General features: G+C 40.7%; 1 protein-coding gene across 2 annotated transcripts in view; it reads right to left on the minus strand.

Moving 5' to 3' along the window:
* Positions 1–20,443, minus strand: part of VPS13B (vacuolar protein sorting 13 homolog B) — a 1,018,523-nt gene that overhangs the window by 934,469 nt on the left and 63,611 nt on the right. For both annotated transcript variants that reach the window (XM_038744561.1, XM_038744562.1), the window contains exons 3-6: positions 14,508–14,628; positions 10,375–10,542; positions 7,756–7,937; positions 1,983–2,157 (exon numbers count right to left, since the gene is read on the minus strand). In XM_038744561.1, the coding sequence (XP_038600489.1) occupies positions 1,983–2,157; positions 7,756–7,937; positions 10,375–10,542; positions 14,508–14,628 (646 nt within the window). The remainder of the gene's footprint in view (positions 1–1,982; positions 2,158–7,755; positions 7,938–10,374; positions 10,543–14,507; positions 14,629–20,443) is intronic.

Genomic DNA, 20,443 nt, shown 5'->3' on the forward strand with positions numbered 1-20,443 from the left:
AGCGCTGAGATGATAGGGAGGAGGATGTGACCTGAGAAGTAAATCGACCACAGCACCCTGGAGTAGATGGGAACATCAGAAAGGTTTTGAAGTTGGGGAGAGTTTGGCCTGGCAAGAGTCACAGTGGGAAGGAGCTCCAGGCAGGTGCAAGGAAGTGAACAAAGGGGTAGGAAACAGGAGAGTTGAGAATGAGGCACAGTGAAACAAGTCCAACTTGTACTTCCCAAGTGCCTAGTACAGTGCTCTGCACACAGTAAGCGCTCAATAAATACAATTGATTAAATGAATGAATGAAAGTAATGGAGAATGTGAGCTGGTCTGCAGTGCAATAATAATAATAATAATAATAATAATAATAATTATGGTATTTGTTAAGCGCTTACTACATGCCTGGGAGTCAAAAGGTAATGGGTTCTTATTCCAGCTCCGCCACTTAACTGCTGTGTGACTTTGGGCAAATCACTTCACTTCTCTGTGCTTCAGTTATCTCATCTGTAAAATGGGGGTTGAAACTCTGAGTCCCACATGGGACAGGGACTGTGTCCAACTCGATTTGCTTGTATCCACCAGAATGCTTTGTACAGTGCCTGGCACATAATATGCACTTTACAAATACATTCATCATTATTATTATGTGCCACGCACTATTCTATGCACTGGGTTAGATACCAGGTAATCAGGTGGGACACAGTCTCCCACAGTCTTAATCCCCATTTTACAGATGAGATCATTTAGGCACAGAGAAGTGAAGTGACTGCTCAAGGTCACATAGCAGACAAGTGGCAGACCCGGGATTAGAACCCATGTTCTGACTCCAGAGCCTGTGGTCTTTCCACTAAGCCATGCTGCTTCTCCAAGATAACTGGCTTGGACACAGTCCCTGTCATTCATTTCATTCGTATTTACTGAGCGCTTACTGCATGCAGAGCATTGTAGTAAGCGCTCGGGAGAGTATAATACAGCCATAAACAGTCACATTTCTGTACCACAAAGGGCTCACAGTCAATCATTATTGTCATTATTAATCCCCCTTTTACAGATGAGGCCTGGAGAAGTGACTTGCCCAGGGTCACACAGCAGACATGTGGAGATGCTGGGATTAGAACCCATGAACTTCTGATTCCCAGGCTGTGCTCTAGACCAGGAATTCTCTCTGTATTGTAGGCATATAAAGATTCTTCCTTGCTGGGCTGTAGATCTGGCTACTATAGTGCTTGACGTCTTTGCCACTTCTCCCTGCCAGAGTCAATCAGTTCTAGTTGCTACAAACCGGGCTCACCTGGTTCCTTCTATTGCTAAGTGACAGTGTTGGGCTTTTATCCTTGTGTTTCACTGGGCTTTTGTACTTCATTTTATCCTTTATTAGCATTTTTTCTGTCCCGACTATTTAGGGATATCAGGTAACTTTAGAGGATGTGTTTAATAATCATTTTTCATCCATCCCTTTCACATCAAAGATGTGTTACAATAAATAATGCTTTGAGACTGGTGGCCTTAACTCCTAAGAATTCACTGTTTGTGAGCCTGCCTGTGATATTACTGAGGAGAAAGCAAGCTTCCTCCTGGAGTTCACATGTGCTAATCTGAGAAAGACCAGAACATCCTTATTCCTGTCCATACACTTGGAAAGTGGGAATAATACGATATTTGCAGAATAATCCCTGGTCTATAGAGACAAAGTATATTAAAATGGGATGATCCTTCAAAGGATGGCACTGCATCACAAGAAAACTATCAGAATCTGAATCCTGAACCAAGGATATCGGTAAAGCTGGATTTAGTTGTTATATACCAAAGTAATCTTCAAGTTATCAAAAAGGAAAAATGCTTTATCAGATCAACTGATCGTATACCTACCCAACATCATATTACTAAATGCCATGCTTACTGCAATCCACCTTCTCAAAATACTTCACTGGTAAAAAGAAAGCTGAAAAAACATCAATTGTTTTCATACCACATTTTTTGGTAATGATACTTGCCTGGTATGTTTCCCAAAATGTCCTTAGTGCTGCAGGCTAGATCTTCCGATTCTCCATCTTTAAAACTCCCTATTTCTCCATAATAAAGAGCAATCACAAGTTGCATAATACGCACAAACATGGGGAGTTGTTGATCCGTAATAGACAGCTTCAAGCTCTCGACTAAAGTATGAATCTGTATTGAAAACATGAGATTAAGTAAGCAACATATGCAAGTAGCATCCATTTCTTAGTATTAACAATAAGAATATTAGAAAGGTGTCGTAACTGGCTTATCTTTAAATGAATAAATTTAATTTTTGTCCTTAAAATTTGAAAAATATAATGTTAGGCAATTGAAACATTTGTTCTAAGGGCAATTAGACAGTACTGCCCAAGAACTTTAGTAGCTTCATGGTATCATTTAACATTCTTTGGATTAAATTGACTTTCCATAATGAATATATACATATCCTTTTCTGCTTACAACGTGCGGTTGATATGTAAACAGCCAAGGGTTTAACTTTGGTTTATTCAGCACAAAAAGGCTGCCAACTCCTACTTTAACTAATGCCAAGCTAACTGGAACAATTACTTCCTGGAAATTACATTATACACCTGCTGAACTATCCCAGTGGAACTCACCATTTCCAAATAATACTGGCATTAGAGTGATGGCTCATTCATCTGGTCTCCTTCCTTTCCTTCCCAATCTTTTTCTTCTTTGCTTAGGACGATCATTTCCCATCATATATTTATTGCATTTTTTTTGCCTCTGAATGACTACTTGGATTTCATTCTGTTATTTTATGGCTAGTGTTTGCCAAAGCCTTTCTTCTACTTCTAGAATGTTAATGATTCCCTCTAATTGATGATCATTATTTCTTCATTCAATCATATTTATTAAGTGCTTACTGTATGCAGAGTACTGTACTAAGTGCTCGGAAAGTACAATTTGGCAGCAGATAGAGACAATCCCTACCCGACAACGGGCTCACAGTCTAGAAGGAGGAGACAGACAACAAAACAAAACAAGCAGACAGGCACCAATACCATCAAAAGCATTAGCAAACGAGTCACGAGACTCAAATTTTCTCACCAAGCAATCAGGAAAGCTGACGAACAGACCTGACTCTAGAACTGAACACTACAGGACACTATTCCATTCATCCTTCCCAAATCAGCAAGGCTTAGTGGCAGGAGCACAGGTTTGGGAGTCAGAGGTCATGTGTTCTAATCCTGGCTCTGCCATTTGTCTGCTGTATGACCTTGGACAAGTCACATAACTTTCCCATGCCTCAGTTCCCTTATTTGTAAAATGGGGACTGTGAGTCCCAAGCAGGACAAGGCTGTGTCCAACCTGATTCACTCATTCAATCATATTTATTGAGTGCTTACTGTGTGCAGAGCACTGTACTAAACGCTTGGGAGGTACATTACTTTGTATCTACCCCAGGGTTTAGAACAGTGCTTGGCACAGAGTAAGCACTTGCATACCCCATGGGACAACCTGATCACCTAGTAACCTTCCCGTGCTCAGAACAGTGCTTTGCACATAGTAAGTGCTTAACAAATGCCATCATTTTCATCAATGGTGAGGAGTTTCTGTTTGATGTGGAGGTGGATGGACAACCACTGGAAGTTCTTGAGGAGTGGGGAAACAGGGGCTGAATGGTTTCATTGAAAAAAAACTGGGGTGGCAGAATGAGGGCAGTGGGTAGGGTGGTCAGTAATTATTATTATTTCCTTTGAGTAGGAGCCTCAAAACCGCAATGATGAGCAGCAAAATACAAGTACTAGAAGAGGCACTACACAGTCCTCCCTCCCTGCTAACTGTGATTTATTTCCCACTCCTTCTCATTCAATGATATTTATTGAGCACCTACTATATGAAGGGCACTGTAGTAAGCACTTCAGAGAGTACAATATAACACAGTTGGTAAACACAATCCCTGCCCACAAAGAGCTTACAGGCTAGAGTGGGAGACAGACAATAAAATAAGTTACAGATATGTTCATAGATGCTGTGGGGCTCAGGGTGGGATGAATAAAGATTGCAAATCCAAGTGCAAGGGTAATACACAAGGGAGAGGGAGAAAGGGAAATCAGAGCTTACTTGGGGAAGGCCTCTTAGAGCAGATGTGATTTTAATAAGGCTTTGAAGGGGCAGAGAGTGAAAGTCTGGCAGATATGAAAGAGCAAAGGCTCCAGGCCAGATGCAGGATGTGGGCGAGGGGTCGGCGGTTAGATATACGAGATGGAGGTACAGTAAGTAGGTTGGCATTAGAGTAGCCAAGTGAGTGTGCTGGGTTGTAGTAGGAACTCAGTACTGTAAGATAAGAGGGGGCAAGGTGACTGAGTGCTTGAAAGCCAATGCATGGCTCAGTGGAAAAAGCACGGGCTTTGGAGTCAGAGGTCATGGGTTCAAATCCTGGCTCCGCCAATTGTCAGCTGTGTGATTTTGGGCAAGTCACTTCACTTCTCTGTGCCTCAGTTACCTCATCTGAAAAATGGGGATTAAGACTGTGAGCCCCCCATGGGACAACCTGATCACCTAGTAACCTCCGCAGTGCTCAGAACAGTGCTTTGCACATAGTAAGCGCTTAATAAATGCCATCATTTTCATCAATGGTAAAGGAGTTTCTGTTTGATGTGGAGGTGGATGGACAACCACTGGAAGTTCTTGAGGAGTGGGGAAACAGGGGCTGAACGGTTTCATTGAAAAAAAAACTGGGGTGGCAGAATGAGGGAAGTGAGTAGGGCGGTGAGCAAGGAGGAGGATGCAGTAATCAAGGTGGGAAAGGATAAATGTTTGGATTGCGTGGCAGCAGTTCTCATTGTGCCTACCCTTCCTCCCGGGAGATTCAACTTCCCTAAAACCCCTATTTTCATTCCTGGATATAACTCAGAATGGCACCTTAAAATGATTTCCAACAGACCTGACCTTCTATCCAGGAGTTTCAAACACCTGGATTATCTGTCCTAACTTCCAGATCAAATTGGAACAACTGAGATCCAACACATTTACATTACTTCAGATGAATGGAAATTTCAGGAATAACTGCTATAAGAGGAATAGCAAGATGGTAACTCAAAATATTTAAGTTCCTTGACTTTATCCACATCTTAAATAAATCTGTATTGGCCTTCAATTTGAATAAAATAAAAATAAATCATGGCATGGGTTAAGCAGTTAACTATATACCAGGCACTGTATTAAGCACTGAGGTGGATACAAGCATATCAAGTCCGTGTCCTGCATGGGGTTCACAGTCTTAATGCCCAATTTACATATGAGGTCATTGAGGCACAGGAAAGTTAAGTGTCTTGCCTAAGGTCACACAGCAGACAAGTGGTGGAGCCAGGATTAGAACCCAGAGCTTAGAACAGTGCTTCTACGCCAGCACATAAGAAGCGCTTAACAAATACCAACATTAACTCATGACCGTCAGATTTCCAGGCTCCTGCTCTATCCACTACACCATGCAAATAATAAGGTTATTCTATTATAGTATATAATTTGATTCTTTATTAACAAGATTAATTTTAGAGTGAAAGAATACGGAAGTAAATCCTGAGGAATATCCCAAAATGACAGGAGGGTCAATGAGGCATTATTTTAGGTTTTAAAAGTCCATAAAAACTTTATTTACTCATATTAATTATCTGCAAAGAAACAAAAACTTAATTACTGGAACACTCGACAACAAAACTTAAGAAATGCTCACTGTGTTCAGCAAAATGAATTAAGATGCAGATGACTGACCACCAACCCAGAAAAAACAGGTGGGTTTCATATAAACACAAATTTAATTACACTAACACCAGTCCACATATTCTGGCATGTGTTTTATGGAGATGCAGGATCCATTAAAAGCTTTCTAATAAAAAAAAAAAAGTAAAAACCCCTCATTATTATCAAACAGTACCCTATAATGCTATGGTTTGGATTGTCAGCCATTCCATTCTACAGCTTGGTTGTCAGAGGCTAACAACAATTCTAACTTGGCATACAGCATTTCAAGTATAACTTAAAATGGTTAAGTGATTGTTTTTAGATTTTGTGAAAACTTAGAGAAAGTTTAAGATTTGTGAATTTATAACCACAGCACATATCCAGAATGTACACCAAAAAAAGCATGGAGAGAAAGCTTCCAAAATCCCACTGAGAGGTCACAACGTGAAAGATATATTTTCCAAAGAGACCCCAAGTAGGCTCAAAGATCAATCAAGTCTATTTACCGAGCACCTTGTGTGAGTGAGCAGAAGAGCACTGTACTAATTGTAATTATTCATTAATAATTTATCAACTGAATTACTGATAGCTTATTTTGTGCAGAATACTGTACTGTTTGGGAGAACTCAATCAAGTTATTTGACACGATCCCTGCCTTTAAGACCTTAATTGCACGGTATAGAAAAAAAAGTTTCTTCACAAATAGAATATGCCAACCTATGACCTCTTTGTGAATTTCTACAATTAACACAAAAAGCGGAGGAAATGAAGATTAAAGAATATGAGCAGGAATGAAAACTATAATAGACAAGACACACTAAAGAAAAATGAAAAAACAAATTTAAACCAGCCACTTAGCCATCAGCTTCTTATCTAATCACCCTGACCTAGTGCAAGACTTTCTGAAAAACAAGATTGCCAGCTCTGACACTTATTCAGGGAGGAGGAACAGTATGTACATGAGAGAACAAGATTCTCTAATAGTAGTTCTTCACTCGGGCTTGTTGAGAACTACTGGGGGAAACAGTGCTTAGTACAGTGCTCTGCACACAGTAAGCACTCAAAAAATACAACAGATTGATTGACCAGAACCACAGAAATAGGACTAATGTAGTCAATTCACTTCAAAGCGCTAACAAGATTAGACCAACCTGGACTACTGGGATTTCAGTAAGTGATTTAGCACAAATTTTTATGAAGCTTTAACAAGGGGCATAGGAAAATGATCTTCACCTTAAAATTACAATTCCTACGGTGACCTAAAATTTTGAATAATTACGCCTGCACGTTCATCATATTCCTGTGAGTCAACTGTATCAGTCTCCTCACAGGTCTTCCTACCTTCAACCTCACCCCTCTCCATTCTACACTTCTCTGCTGTCAATCATTTTTCTCAAACTTATTTCTGCACACGACAACTCCTCAAAAGTCTTCAAAGTATACTCCTTCTTCAAACCAAGCAAACACGCCTGACCGTTGCTTTAAGGTGCTCAATCAGCTCTCTCCCTCTTACTTAGCTGACATCTTCTCCCATTACACCCAGGCTCACCATCTTCATTCTCCCCAGTGTCTCCTTATCCTTGCTGCTCACTAGCAATTCTCCCACCTCAGACCTCTTGGTTCATGCGATTCCTCAAGTCTGAAACTGCCTTCTCCTCCAAATTTGGCAAACTACCATTCTCCTCATCTTCAAAGCTCTGCTAAAAACCCACCTCCTCCAGAAGGCTCTCTCTAATTAAGTCTTCTTCTCTCCATATTTTACCCACACAGCAACCATCTCAGCACATGATCACCACCTATCTATAAAGGATAAAGGATTTTTTCCTTATACTGTAAGTTCCTTCAAAATACAGATCACAGTCTTTGACCTCTATTGTGCTGTCCAAAGCTCTGAAAATAGTGATCTGTACCTCAGAGGTACCCTATTGACTGGTAAAATTCCAGTCTCCATTTACTAAGTTTTTCATTTCTTATCCTTCTACACTAGAAACCAATCATCCAAAAAACAAATCCTCAACATATACCCTTATTAGAAGAACGGATTATTTGGGCACTTACTTTAATGACAGATGGCATCTTGGAATTAAGGTTATCGTACGTAAAATGAAGACGAGTTCTGAAGGAACATTTGTAAAGCAAAGGATCCTGGTAAAATTCTATTTTGCCACTAGCATTTCTTTTATCGAGACAAACCGTGCAGTCAGAAAAGTTAATAACCTTCCTCAGTACCAGATCTGTCGCTGTGGAAAAAAAAAAAGAAAAATAGTCAGTATGAAAGGAATGCAAATGGTACCCATCAAAACCCCAAAACACAAATTTAGGCAGTAAGAGGATTTTAGGTCCTGTCTTTCCTTTCTCATTTTTTTTATTTAGCCACAGAACTATTATCATATTATACTACTGAAATAGAAATGATTTTATAATAAGAATCCACTTCCAAAGTACACCTGAAACAATATCCCAACATTTCTTAAGGAATAGTATGACAGTGCTTTACTACGCCTCTGCAGGAATTATATTCCTGGTCATTAGCAATATGGCCAATGTTGAGCATCCACTTGGAGCAGTGCAATCTACTAGGCAGATGTTTGCAAAGCACGCAACAAAGGCAACCCATCCCTGCCCACAAGGAGCTTACATTCCTGTTTAATTCCCTGTTTAATTCTTCTAGACTGTGAGCCCGCTGTTGGGTAGGGACCATCTCTATATGTTGCCAACTTGTACTTCCCAAGTGCTTAGTACAGTGCTCTGCACACAGTAAGCGCTCAATAAATATGATTGAATGAATGAATGAATTCCCACCTGGGTAGTCCTTCCCAGTGCTTAGAACAGTGCCGCACCCTCATTAAGCAGTTAAAAACAATCACTCCTACTAATACTACTGCATTCGAGCTGGGGAGACAAAATCTTGATCTCTCTCAAAATCACTCTCAGAAATCAACAAATTGAGGTGACACGCAAAGCAAATGATAAGGAGGGCACAAATTAATTATTGTCTCGGGCTGTAAGCTCGTTATGGGCAGGGAATATTCCTGCTTCCTTTCTATTTATGTTCCAAATTAGACTGTTTGCTTATCTTGTCTGTTTTTGGGTGCAGCTCAGCCATGGCCTCTACAACCTATAAATCTTTGTTTAGGGATGGCTACTGAGAGGCCTTAACTCCACATCTACTTTGGATGATGTTGAGCTTGGGGTGGTCAATCCTTTAAGCCCTAGTCTGATGGTGGACAGTAAGCTTCACCTCTACACTATAAGCTCCTTGAGCCCAGGGAACATTCTACGAACTTTGTGGTACTGTACTCTCCCAAGCGCTTAGTATAGTGCTCTGCATAGTAAGTGCTCAAGAGTACCACTGATTGATGGTATACAGAAAAGCAGATCTAAATTCAGTCCAGGGAGGAAATAATTTCTCCCTCGGACTTTGTGGGGGAAAGGGGACGTAGCACAAGAAGAGGAGGCGAAGGCCTGGTGTGAGGGTGGAAAAATGGCCAATGAGAGTAAAGAAATGGGGCCTAGAAACAGTGAGACTTCGTTGTGCAGTTTGAAATCTAGCTGGCAGGTGAGACATACAAAACTGTAGGCTTGTTAATGCTGGGCGGCCTAGGAAGAATTTAGTTTCTGAAATTGAGCATTCTATTTCATTTCAATAGAACAGACTATTTGAAACCCGTTGATTTTGAAGTTCCAACCTCTCAAAGTCCCATGAAGCAGCTCAGGTTTCTTGAAAGCCTTCCAATAAATGAACCTGGCTTCAGGAACTATAAAAATAAGGACTAGGATTCCCCAAAACAAGTAAAACCGTGAATGGGAAGTCTGCAAATGAGCAGCTAAACCTAGATTTACTTAAGATTAGCAAAGCCAAAATGCAAAAAAGACAGCAATACTTAGCCTAAATGGAACTTATTGGACCAAAAATTTGCCATCCGTGGCCATCGGTTTCCAGACTGCACCTCAATACCTCTCCTACCTCCTCTGACCAATTTGGGCTCACTTTACTCTCTTTTGCACCTCTAGGAGAGGATAGAAAATAAAATACAGGTTGTGGAGTTTATTTATCAAATGTTGTGGGCTCATTTGGTATATGCGCAGAGACAACCAGTGCTGCAATGTCCCCAGGTGGTGCTAACTGGAGGAAGGAGGAAAATGATGAAAAATGGCAATTTTGCGAGGCTTTTCTGGCAATTAAAGTTAGTTCTCCGGCACTTTTCCTGTGGCACCATAAGGAAATTCAACTTTTTTAGATGTCACCACTTTAGGTCATTATCCCAGGATACACTAAGGTAGAAATTGCCACTCTTCAGTTAATGAGATGTCAGAAATGCCAAAGTTATTTACTAGTAGCTGTTATAAAATTTTTGCCAAGTTGGTTAAAAAGAACGGCTAAACTAAGGCTTTTGGTGGAATTCGGTGGAATTCATTTAATAATATTCCCTCTTTCCTCCATTAACTTGGATCACACAAATTTAGTTATAACACCCTTAACCCAGGGGTTGGTGACAAGGCAGTCTTCAGCATCTATCTATAAAGGAGATTTAAATGGCATTCCTTTATCTTGACCTATCAATGCTTAGAAAACATTTTTAAAATGACATATCTGAGATGGAGTAGGACAACAAAGCAATATAAATGGAAACAAGAATATAGGGAAGTTGGAAAACAATTAAAGCAGTTGCTCACCTGAAATATCCATGAATGCTCGATCCCAAAACTCATCTACTGTATAGCATTCTGCACAAGTGATGTTGACTGAAAGAACTATATCATCCTCCACATATTTTAAGATGAGGTTATTGATTACAATATTTACATTGTTTACAACGCGTCTAATCAGGCTCTGCACATATCCTATCAAAGCGAAAAGGAAGAAAAAAAAATCCACAAGTCATTATTAGCCACAAGTCATCGTTACTTAATTCTACAATATTCCTGAATTGATCATAAAATTAACTGCTTTCTAGAATCTCATCCTCAATCTTCCAAATCTCCATGCACAGTTTTTTCCCCTCAAGTCCCCTATAATGAACATAATAAATGCAAAGAGATCAGTTTGAGGTAACCAAGAAAGCTTAAACAAAAGGCCGTAATTATGATATAGATACTCTCCTGGTAACAACACATGACCTTATCTTCAAACATAAACACTGTGAAACATATTAGCTAGAAAATTATGTTTTTGGAAAGTTCTGAATACCTATTTTTTTAAACATAGGGAATCAATGCTTATAAAATGGATATATTAATTCAAGCACACTTGTATTCCATTTTTTTAAAAAAGCTCCAATTGTAATACGTTGGTAACAGTAAAAACCCTCACTTTTACTGTTAAGTACAGTTTGGCAATGCAGCATTAAGCAACACTAGGCAGCTTTACAATAAGGTTAAATTACCTGCAAATATGCATCAGTAACTTCATGCAGCACTTCATGATCAGAAAAAGACTAGGAGAAACCTACATCACAGTGTACAGATAATAATAATAATAATAATAATAATAATAATAATAATGGCATTTATTAAGCACATTGTTCTAAGCACTGGGAAAGTTACAGGGTGATCAGGTTGTCCCATGTGTGGCTCACAGTCTTAATCCCCATTTTACAGATGAGGTAACAGGCACAGAGAAGTTAAGCGACTTGCCCAAAGTCACACAGCTGACAAGTGGTGGAGCCGGGATTTGAACCCATGACATCTGACTCCAAAGCCCATGCTCTTTCCACTGAGCCACGCTGCTTCTCATCAGACTACAATCAAGCTATACTGTACTCTCCCAAGTGCTTAGGACAGAGCTTTGCACACAGTAAGTGCCCAAATACACTTGAATGAATGAAAGGCTGCAGGACATGTGTAACAGGAAGCAACTATTGAAGAGGTTCCAGGCAAAGCAGACTGCCACCAAAACAAGAAGTTTTATTAATCACTAAAGATGCAGACATGCACACACCACCATAGTACCCCTCAAGAAGAAAGGCTGCTTCAGGCTCATCTAAAAAGGGAAGGAATGGGAAATGGCAACAGAGCGCAGCCCTTGTGGAAAGAACATGGCCCAGGAGTCAGAGGACTAGGATTCTAATCCTAGCTCTGTCGGTGACCTGTGTAACCTTGGCCAAATCACCTAACTTCTCTAATGCCTTGGTTTCTCAAGTATAAAATGGGAATTAAATACCTGTTCTCCCCCTTATTTAGACAATGAGTCCCATTTGGGACTCCTTTGGGACAATGAGTCCCACCTCCAACTGGATGTCTGCCCGCCATCTAAAACTCAATATGTCCAAGACTGAACTCCTTATCTTCCCTCCCAAACCCTGGCCTCTACCTGACTTTCCCGTCACTGTAGAAGGCACTACCATCCTTCCCGTCTCACAAGCCCGCAACCTTGGTGTCATCCTCAACACCTCTCTCTCGTTCACCCCTCACATCCAATCCATCACCAAAACCTGCTGGTCTCACCTCCGCAACATCGCCAAGATCCACGCTTTCCTCTCCATCCAAACCTCTACCTTGCTGGTTCAATCTCTCATCCTAACCTGACTGTATTACTGCATCAGCCTCCTCTCTGATCTCCCATCCTCCTGTCTCTCCCCTCTTCAGTCTATACTTCACGCTGCTGCCCGGATCATCTCTGTGCAATAACGCTCTGGGCATGTCACTCCCCTCCTCAAAAATCTCCAGTGGCTGCCAGTCAACATACGCATCAAGCAAAAACTCCTCACTCTCGGCTTCAAGGCTCTAAATCAGCTTGCCCCTCCTACCTTACCTCCCTTCTCTCCTTCTCCAGCCCAGCCCGCATCCTCTGCTCCTCTGCCGCTAACCTCCTCACTGTACCTCGCTCTCGCCTGTCCCACCGCTGACCCTCGGCCCAGTTCCTCCCCCTGGCCTGGAATGCCCTCCCTCCGCACATCCGCCTAGCTAGGTCTCTCCCTCCCTTCAAAGCCCTGCTGAGGGTTCACCTCCTCCAGGCCTTCCCAGACTGAGCCTCCTTTTTCCTCTCTTCCTCCCCATCCCCCCACCGCCCTACCTCCTTCCCCTCCCCACAGCACCTGTATATACGTTTGTACAGATTTTTTACTCTATTTTACCTGTACATATTTACTATTCTATTTATTTTGTTAATAATGTGCATCTAGCTTCATTTCTATTTATTCTTATGATTTACACCTGTCCACATGTTTTATTTTGTTGTCTGTCTCCCCCTTCTAGACTGTGAGTCCGTTGTTGGGTAGGGACCATCTATATATGTTGCCAACTTGTACTTCCCAAGCGCTTAGTACAGTGCTCTGCACACAGTAAGTGCTCAATAAATATGATTGAATTGGGGAAAGGGATTGGGTCTAACCTGCTCATATTGTATCTACCCCAGTGCCTAGTAAAATCCTTGCCACTAAGTGCTGAATAAATAAGGCATTATCCTCAAAAACAGAGAATCCTAATCCCTCCTACTTAGACTACAAGTACAACAGAGACTGTGTCTAACCTGTTTATCTTGTATCTAACCCAGTGCTTAGTACAGTGCTAGGAAAGTAGTAAGTGCTTAACAAGTACCCCCCCCAAAAAAAACCCAAAACCAAAAACAAAACAAACCCCCTCCCCCCACAAAAAACCCACACTCTCCTTTAATCCCAAGGTCACCTGAAGTGAAGGTGCCAGGATTGGAACCCAGGTATCCTAACTCCCAGTCCCATGCTCTGCCTCTCACTAGGACACTTTCTCCTCAAGTCTTATCTTTGGCCTCATCATGCCTGTTGTCAATGTTTTATTTTAGAATTTCATACCCTATGGACCTAGAAAAAATAAATCTAGGGCAAACAGTGCCCCAGTTACCTCAGTTCTCCTTGAAATTTATAAAATATATTCAAGAACACAATCTACTAGAAGTTAATACGCTAAGCCACGAGGGCCTTTTTATTTGGGGAAGGTGACAACAACAATGACATTTCTCAGGTGTAAGGGAAAGGGGCCAGAGAGTGGATCCCGACTGGATTACTGCATCAGCCTCCTCTCTTATCTCCCATCCTCCTGTCTCTCCCTGCTTCAATCTATACTTCACTCTGCTGCCCAGATTATCTCTGTACAGAAACGCTCTGCGCATGTCACTCCTCTCCTCAAAAATCTCCAGTGGTTGCCTGTCAACCTACAAATCAAGCAAAAACTCCTCACTCTTGGCTTCAAGGCTGTCCATCACCTCGCCCCCTCTTACCTCACCTCCCTTCTCTCCTTCTCCAGCCCAGCCCACACCCTCCGCTCCTCTGCCGCTACCTCCTCACTACGCCTCGTTCTCACCTGTCCCGCCATCGACCCCCGGCCCACATCCTCCTGCTGGCCTGGAATGCCCTCCCTCCACTCATCCGCCAAGCTAGCTGTCTTCCTTCAAAGCGCTACTGAGAGCTCACCTCCTCCAGGAGGCCTTCCCAGACTGAGCCCCCTTTTTCCTCGCCTCCTCCCCATCCCCTCCCGCCCTACCTCCTTCCCCTCCCCACAGCACTTGTATATATTTGCACAGATTTATTACTCTATTTTACTTGTACATATTTACTACTCCATTTTATTAATGATGTGCATATAGCTATAATTCTATTTGTTCTGACAATTTTGACACCTGTCTCCATGCTCTGTTTTGTTGTCTGTCTCCCCCTTCTAGGGACCATTTCTATATGTTGCCGACTTGTACTTCCCAAGCACTTAGTACAGTGCTCTGCACACAGTAAGCGCTCAATAAATACAATGGAATGAACTGCATAAACTACCTCATCATAGAAGATATCAATCAATCATGTCAGTTTTATTACAGCTTCATTTATCCTATTACAAATCACCTGCTGGCAAGTCGGGGTCCGTGGGGGCAGCTTGCTGGACTCGTCTTGGTTTTATGGTTGACTTTGAGCTCTCGGTAGTGCTGCGATTGGTTGAACTGGAGCCACAGCTTTCATGATCACCCTATTAAGAGAAAAGATTAAATACCATAAAAAAGAGTAAAGAATTATTGAAAATGAATGATTTACAGTAACTCAGATTCACAATACAATTTCTGCCACATTGATTCCCCAAGCACTACAAAGTACTCATACTACTCAGAAATTGCTAAAATGTCTTTGTTGATCAAAGAAATACGGATTCCTTGAAACTTTCAATATTCTGGATTAAGACCCAAATTCTAGTTTTAAGTAATGTTACTGAATTTCACAAACAGAATGCATTCCATCCACCCACAAAAAGTATAAAACAAAGGTCAGATGAGTAGTGTTTGCTGAGTATCCACTTGGTGCAACACACTGTACTAAGCACTCAGGACATACAAAACTTAGAGATGACATTCATTCATTCAGTCGTATTTATTGAGCGCTTACTGTGTGCAGAGCACTGTACTAAGCGCTTGGGAAGTACAAGTTGGCAACATATAGAGACGGTCCCTACCCAACAGTGGGCTCACAGTCTAGAAGGGGGAGACAGAGAACAAAACATATTAACAAAATAAAACAGAGAAGCAGCATGGCTCAGTGGAAAGAGCACAGGCTTTGGAGTCAGAGGTCATGGGTTCGAATCCTGACTCCACCACGTCTGCTGTGTGACCTTGGGCAAGTCACTTAACTTCTCTGAGCCTCAGTTCCCTCATGTATAAAATGGGGAATAAGACTGTGAGCCCCATGTGGGACAACTTGATCACCTTGTAACCCCCCCAGCACTTAGAACAGTGCTCTGCACATAGTAAGTGCTAAATAAATGCCATTGTTATTATTATGTACAAATAAAATAGAGTAATATCAGTCTGCAAGAATATCACATGGGAGAAACAGACATAAAAATATCTTCAAATAGTCATAACAGTCAAATGTACAATTTCATAAACACATAGACCTAAGTGCCGTGGGTTGGTTAATAACAAAAAAATGCTGAGTATTATAATTAAGCCCACAAATATTAGAGGTAGGTTCTTATGACTTAGGGTGATGGGGGTTAATCAGAGAAGACTTGTTGAAGAAGATGGAATGAGGGGAGAGCTGGGGAATCTGTAGAATTTGGGGAGCAAAGGAGTTCCAAGTCAGGGAAAGAGTGTGAGCAAGGTAACGGAGGAGTGAAGAGTAGAAAACAAGGTACAGATAGAAGGTTAGCTTGGGAGGCATGAAGCAAGCAAGCTGAGAGAGAGGGTGAAGACCAGATTTGAAGCTCCTTGTGGGTAGGAAACAACTATCAACTATGTTATACTGTACTCTGCCAAAGGCTTAGTACAGTGCTCTGCACCCAATAAGCACTCAAAAAACACAATTGATAAACTGAAGAAAAAAAAATGGTGGGGAGAGGTCGTGAGCACCCTGAAACCCATTGTAAAGTGTTCGTTAAATGCAAGCGGAAACAGGAAGCCAATGGACGGTTCTGGGGAGAAGTGAGATGGATGCCCAGCAATACGTCGATAAAACAGTTGGGGAGAGCAGCAGGGAATATAGATTGAAGGAACTCGAGGCTGGAAGCATGGAGACTAGCAAGGTTGCTAATCCAACAGTCAAACTGTAATATAAGCAAAGCTACTCTCAGAGTGATAGCTGTTTGGGTGGGGAGGAAGGAGATATTGTATAAGAAAAACCTGAAGGATTTGGCAGAATATTAAATACAAGAACTAAAAGACAACGAGGAGTCAAGGATGACAACGATGTTGCAGGTTTCTGGGACAGGACAGATGGTGAATCTACAATCACATCTATGGAGCACTTACTATGTGCATCATCATCATCATCAATCATATTTATTGAGCGCTTACTGTGTGCACAGCACTATACTAAGCGCTTGGGAAGTACAAGTTGGCAACATATAGAGACAGTCCCTACCCAACAGTGGGCTCACAGTCTAAAAGGGGGAGACAGAGAACAAAACCAAACATACTAACAAAATAAAATAAATAGAATAGATATGTACACGTAAAATAAACAGAGTAACAAATATGTACAAACATATATACATATATACAGGTGCTGTGGGAAAGGGAAGGAGGTAAGATGGGGTGTGGAGAGGGGGACGAAGGGGAGAGGAAGGAAGGCGCTCAGTCTGGGGCACAGCACTGTACTAAGCATTTGGGAGAATACAATGTAACAATGAGTTGAGACACACGTTCCTGCCCACATTGAGCTTGCAGTCTAGAGGGGCGACAGATGTTAATAGAAATAAATTACAGATATAAATTACAGATATAAATTACAGATATATACATAAGTGATGTGGGGCTAAAGGAGGGGTGAACAAAGGGTACAAATCCAAGGGCAACATTGTAGGGAGTGGGAGAAATGGTGGAAATAAGGGCTTAGTCAGGGAAGGCCTCTTAGAGGAAATGTGATTTTAATAAGGCACTTAACATGGGGAAAAGGAACATCTGTCAGATATGAAGAGAGTACGTTTCCGACCAGAGGTGGGATGTGGCCAAGAGGTCAGCAGTAAGATTAGATTAAAGTACAGTGAGTAGGCTGGCATTAGAGAAGTGAAATGTGGAGTTATCAACTGAGTTGGGAAAGTTCTCAAGAGAACTAGGCTATGGGGGAAAGAAGAATTATTTCAGACAAATGCACTGCACTATCAGCTATAACAGTAAAGGTGTCAAATACCTAGAAATATTTTAAATTAGATTACGATAGTCTATACAATTTCATATATATGTACACAAACAAATATGCATACAAATGTGTACGGACACACACACACATTGTTATTCTTCACACTCAAAGGAGGCACTCCTGGTTGTTACATTCATTTGGGTATGAATCTGACTGAAAAGGGCAATGAAAGAAGGCCCCACAATTCCAACCACATGATGCACACCATACCTCCTTCCCCTCACCACAGCACAAGTGTATATGTTTGTACAGATTTATTACTCTATTTACTTTACTTGTACATATTTACTATTCTATTTTGTCAATGATGTGCATGTAGCTTTACTTCTATTTATTCTGATGACTTGACACCTGTCCACATGTTTTGTTTTGTTGTCTGTCTCCCCCTTCTAGACTGTGAGCCTGTTGTTGGGTAGGGACCGTCTCTATATGTTGCAAACTTGTACTTCCCAAGCGCTTAGTACAGTGCTCTGCACACAGTAAGCGCTCAATAAATATGATTGAATGAACTAAAAATGGCCCTCTACTGTGCTATAATGATGGTAATGATGGTATCTGTTAAGCACTTACTACGTGCCAGGCACTGTATTAAGCGTTAGGGTGGATACAAGTAAATTGGGTTGGATACAGTCCCTGTCCCTCACAGGGCTCACAATCTTCATCCCCATTTTACAGATGAGGTAACTGAGGCATAGGGAAGTGAAGTGGCTTGCCCAAGGCCACACAGTAGACAAGTTGCAGAGCTGGGATTAGAACCCATGACCTTCTGACTCACAAGCCCGTGCTCTATCTACTACACAGTGCTGCTTCTCTACATGGCAAATTGAAGGTACAGTGAGGATTTTTTTTTAAACTTAACGGTATTTGTTAAGCACTCATGTGTCAGGCGCTGTACTAAGCACTGAGGTACATACAAGCGAATCAGGTTGGACACAAGTTAGGTACCACAAGGGACTCACAATCTTAATTCCCATTTTACAAACAAGAGAACTGAGGCACAAAGAAGTTAAGTAATTCCAGCTCCACCACTTGTCTGCTGTGTGACCTTGGGAATGTCACTTCACTTCTCTGTACCACAGTTCCCTCATCTGTAAAATGGGGATTAAGACTGTGAGCCCCATGTGGGACATGGACTGGGCCCAACCTGACTGGCTTGCATTTACCCCAGCACTCAGAACAGTGCTTGACACAGAATAAGCAGTTGTTAATATTATTACTATTCAAATACTACTGAATTTATTAACACACAAAAAAAAAAACAACCTACATTTGTCCTGCCATTTTTCCCCTGAGTGTGTCCATTTTCTTCTTCCTGAGTTTTTGAGATTGCGTTTCTTGTAGACTAGGAAAGAGATGCAGACTATATTTTTCTAAGATATACTCAGTCACATTAAGTTTAGTAGTTTAGCTTGGGAGTATAGCCCTGGAATCCAGTGATATCTATCTCATGGAAATCTAGGGATTTTGTGAGGATAAAGTAATCAATTTACTGAATACTTACTATGTGTAGAGTACTGTACTAAGCCCTTGGGAAAGTACAACACAACCAGATAACAGGTAGAAATCACAAAAGAGTGCCATATAAATTCAAGATATGATACAATATTTTCAACCAAATTTGATTTATTTTGGACATCAGTGCAAAGTGAGGATAACATATTTGAGGACTTTTGATTTATAACTAAACAAAATTAATGCCAACTTCCTCATTAAACATTAACACTTTAAAGCAGGCATGCTATAAAGCGTTTCCACCACATGTCCGCTGTGTAACCTTGGGCAAGTCGCTTCACTTCTCTGAGCCTCAGTTACCTCATCTGTAAAATGGGGATTAAGACTGTGAGCCCCACGTGGGACAACTTGATCACCTTGTATCCCCCCCAGCGCTTAGAACAGTGCTTTGCACATAGTAAGCGCTTAACAAATGCCATTATTATTATTATTATTATTAATAATGCTCTCCAGTTATTTTATGAAATGTTACATTAACTACTAAAAAACGACTACTATGGGCATGGCCTTACAAAAAACTACATTTAGTTCAACTTAAGGTTTTATAAGAGAGTCCGTAGCCATCCACTTCTGCTCAACGTTAATGGTAAAAGCACATTCTTCATTTTTGAAACATACGGCTGTCTCATAAGCCCAAAATAAAACATGTCCATTAAAGAGATGTGAAAAAGTTCCAAGATAAGTGCCAAAATCAACATAATTATGAAAACATTTAACACTGAAACCAACTGAAATCACATACTGTACATAGATTACAGTGATGTCATAATAAATATTCCAGCCAAATTGCACTAAAACTACTACTGTCCAATAAATCTGGCTCACATCAGATAACTATTCAAAAAATATAACATTTATATTTTTGAAACAAATGATTAGTTGAAAATGCTGAACTTACTTTGAATTTTATTAATTAAAATGCAGAGCATGATTTGTGTACTATATTTATGAAAAATAACTACTTTACTAAAATAATAATCTGTTCATAAACTTGCAGCTTCAATTAGTTGTTTTAAGGCAACAAAACATGCAAATCACAAGTGAATGTCTTTGCCAAGAAACTGTGTCTTCCAGAAAAATGTGCTGCCATTACATGTGTCCTTCAAGTCATGGCCTGGCTCCATGAACATTAATGGTAAGAAAATAACTAGCTTCACAACTGGGAATTCACATAACATCAATTGTTCTTTCTGCTACAATCAATATCCTGTTGATCTTACCAGCTCCAAGATACTTGACTAAACTCTAATTACCACAGGTTTAAAATACCAATTTATACATGATGCCACTAGAAGATCCGCTACCGGGATCTAATTACTACCAACATGCTAAAAAACACATTTCAATAAACAAGCCAGTCCTAATAAACCAAATTATCTCAAATATTTTCCAAAAAATTATTAATTGCAACCATACTACAGTGATATCTCTCTTGTTTAGGCTGCAAGATTTCCAAGATGTCTGGTTATAATACTTCATGGCAAAAGAATGTTTTCTCTTGAGGATCACATGGCTATTTCTGAAAATATTGCCCTTTGCTCTCATGAAACCAAACAAGAATGTCATTTCCAAACAAAAGTTCCTAACAGAGGGAAAACCTTTTTAAAAAAACATATTTATACAGACCTATTAAAACTTTTCAT

The sequence above is a fragment of the Tachyglossus aculeatus genome, chromosome 4, assembly GCF_015852505.1.
Source record: "Tachyglossus aculeatus isolate mTacAcu1 chromosome 4, mTacAcu1.pri, whole genome shotgun sequence".
Taxonomy (NCBI): Eukaryota; Metazoa; Chordata; class Mammalia; order Monotremata; family Tachyglossidae; genus Tachyglossus; species Tachyglossus aculeatus.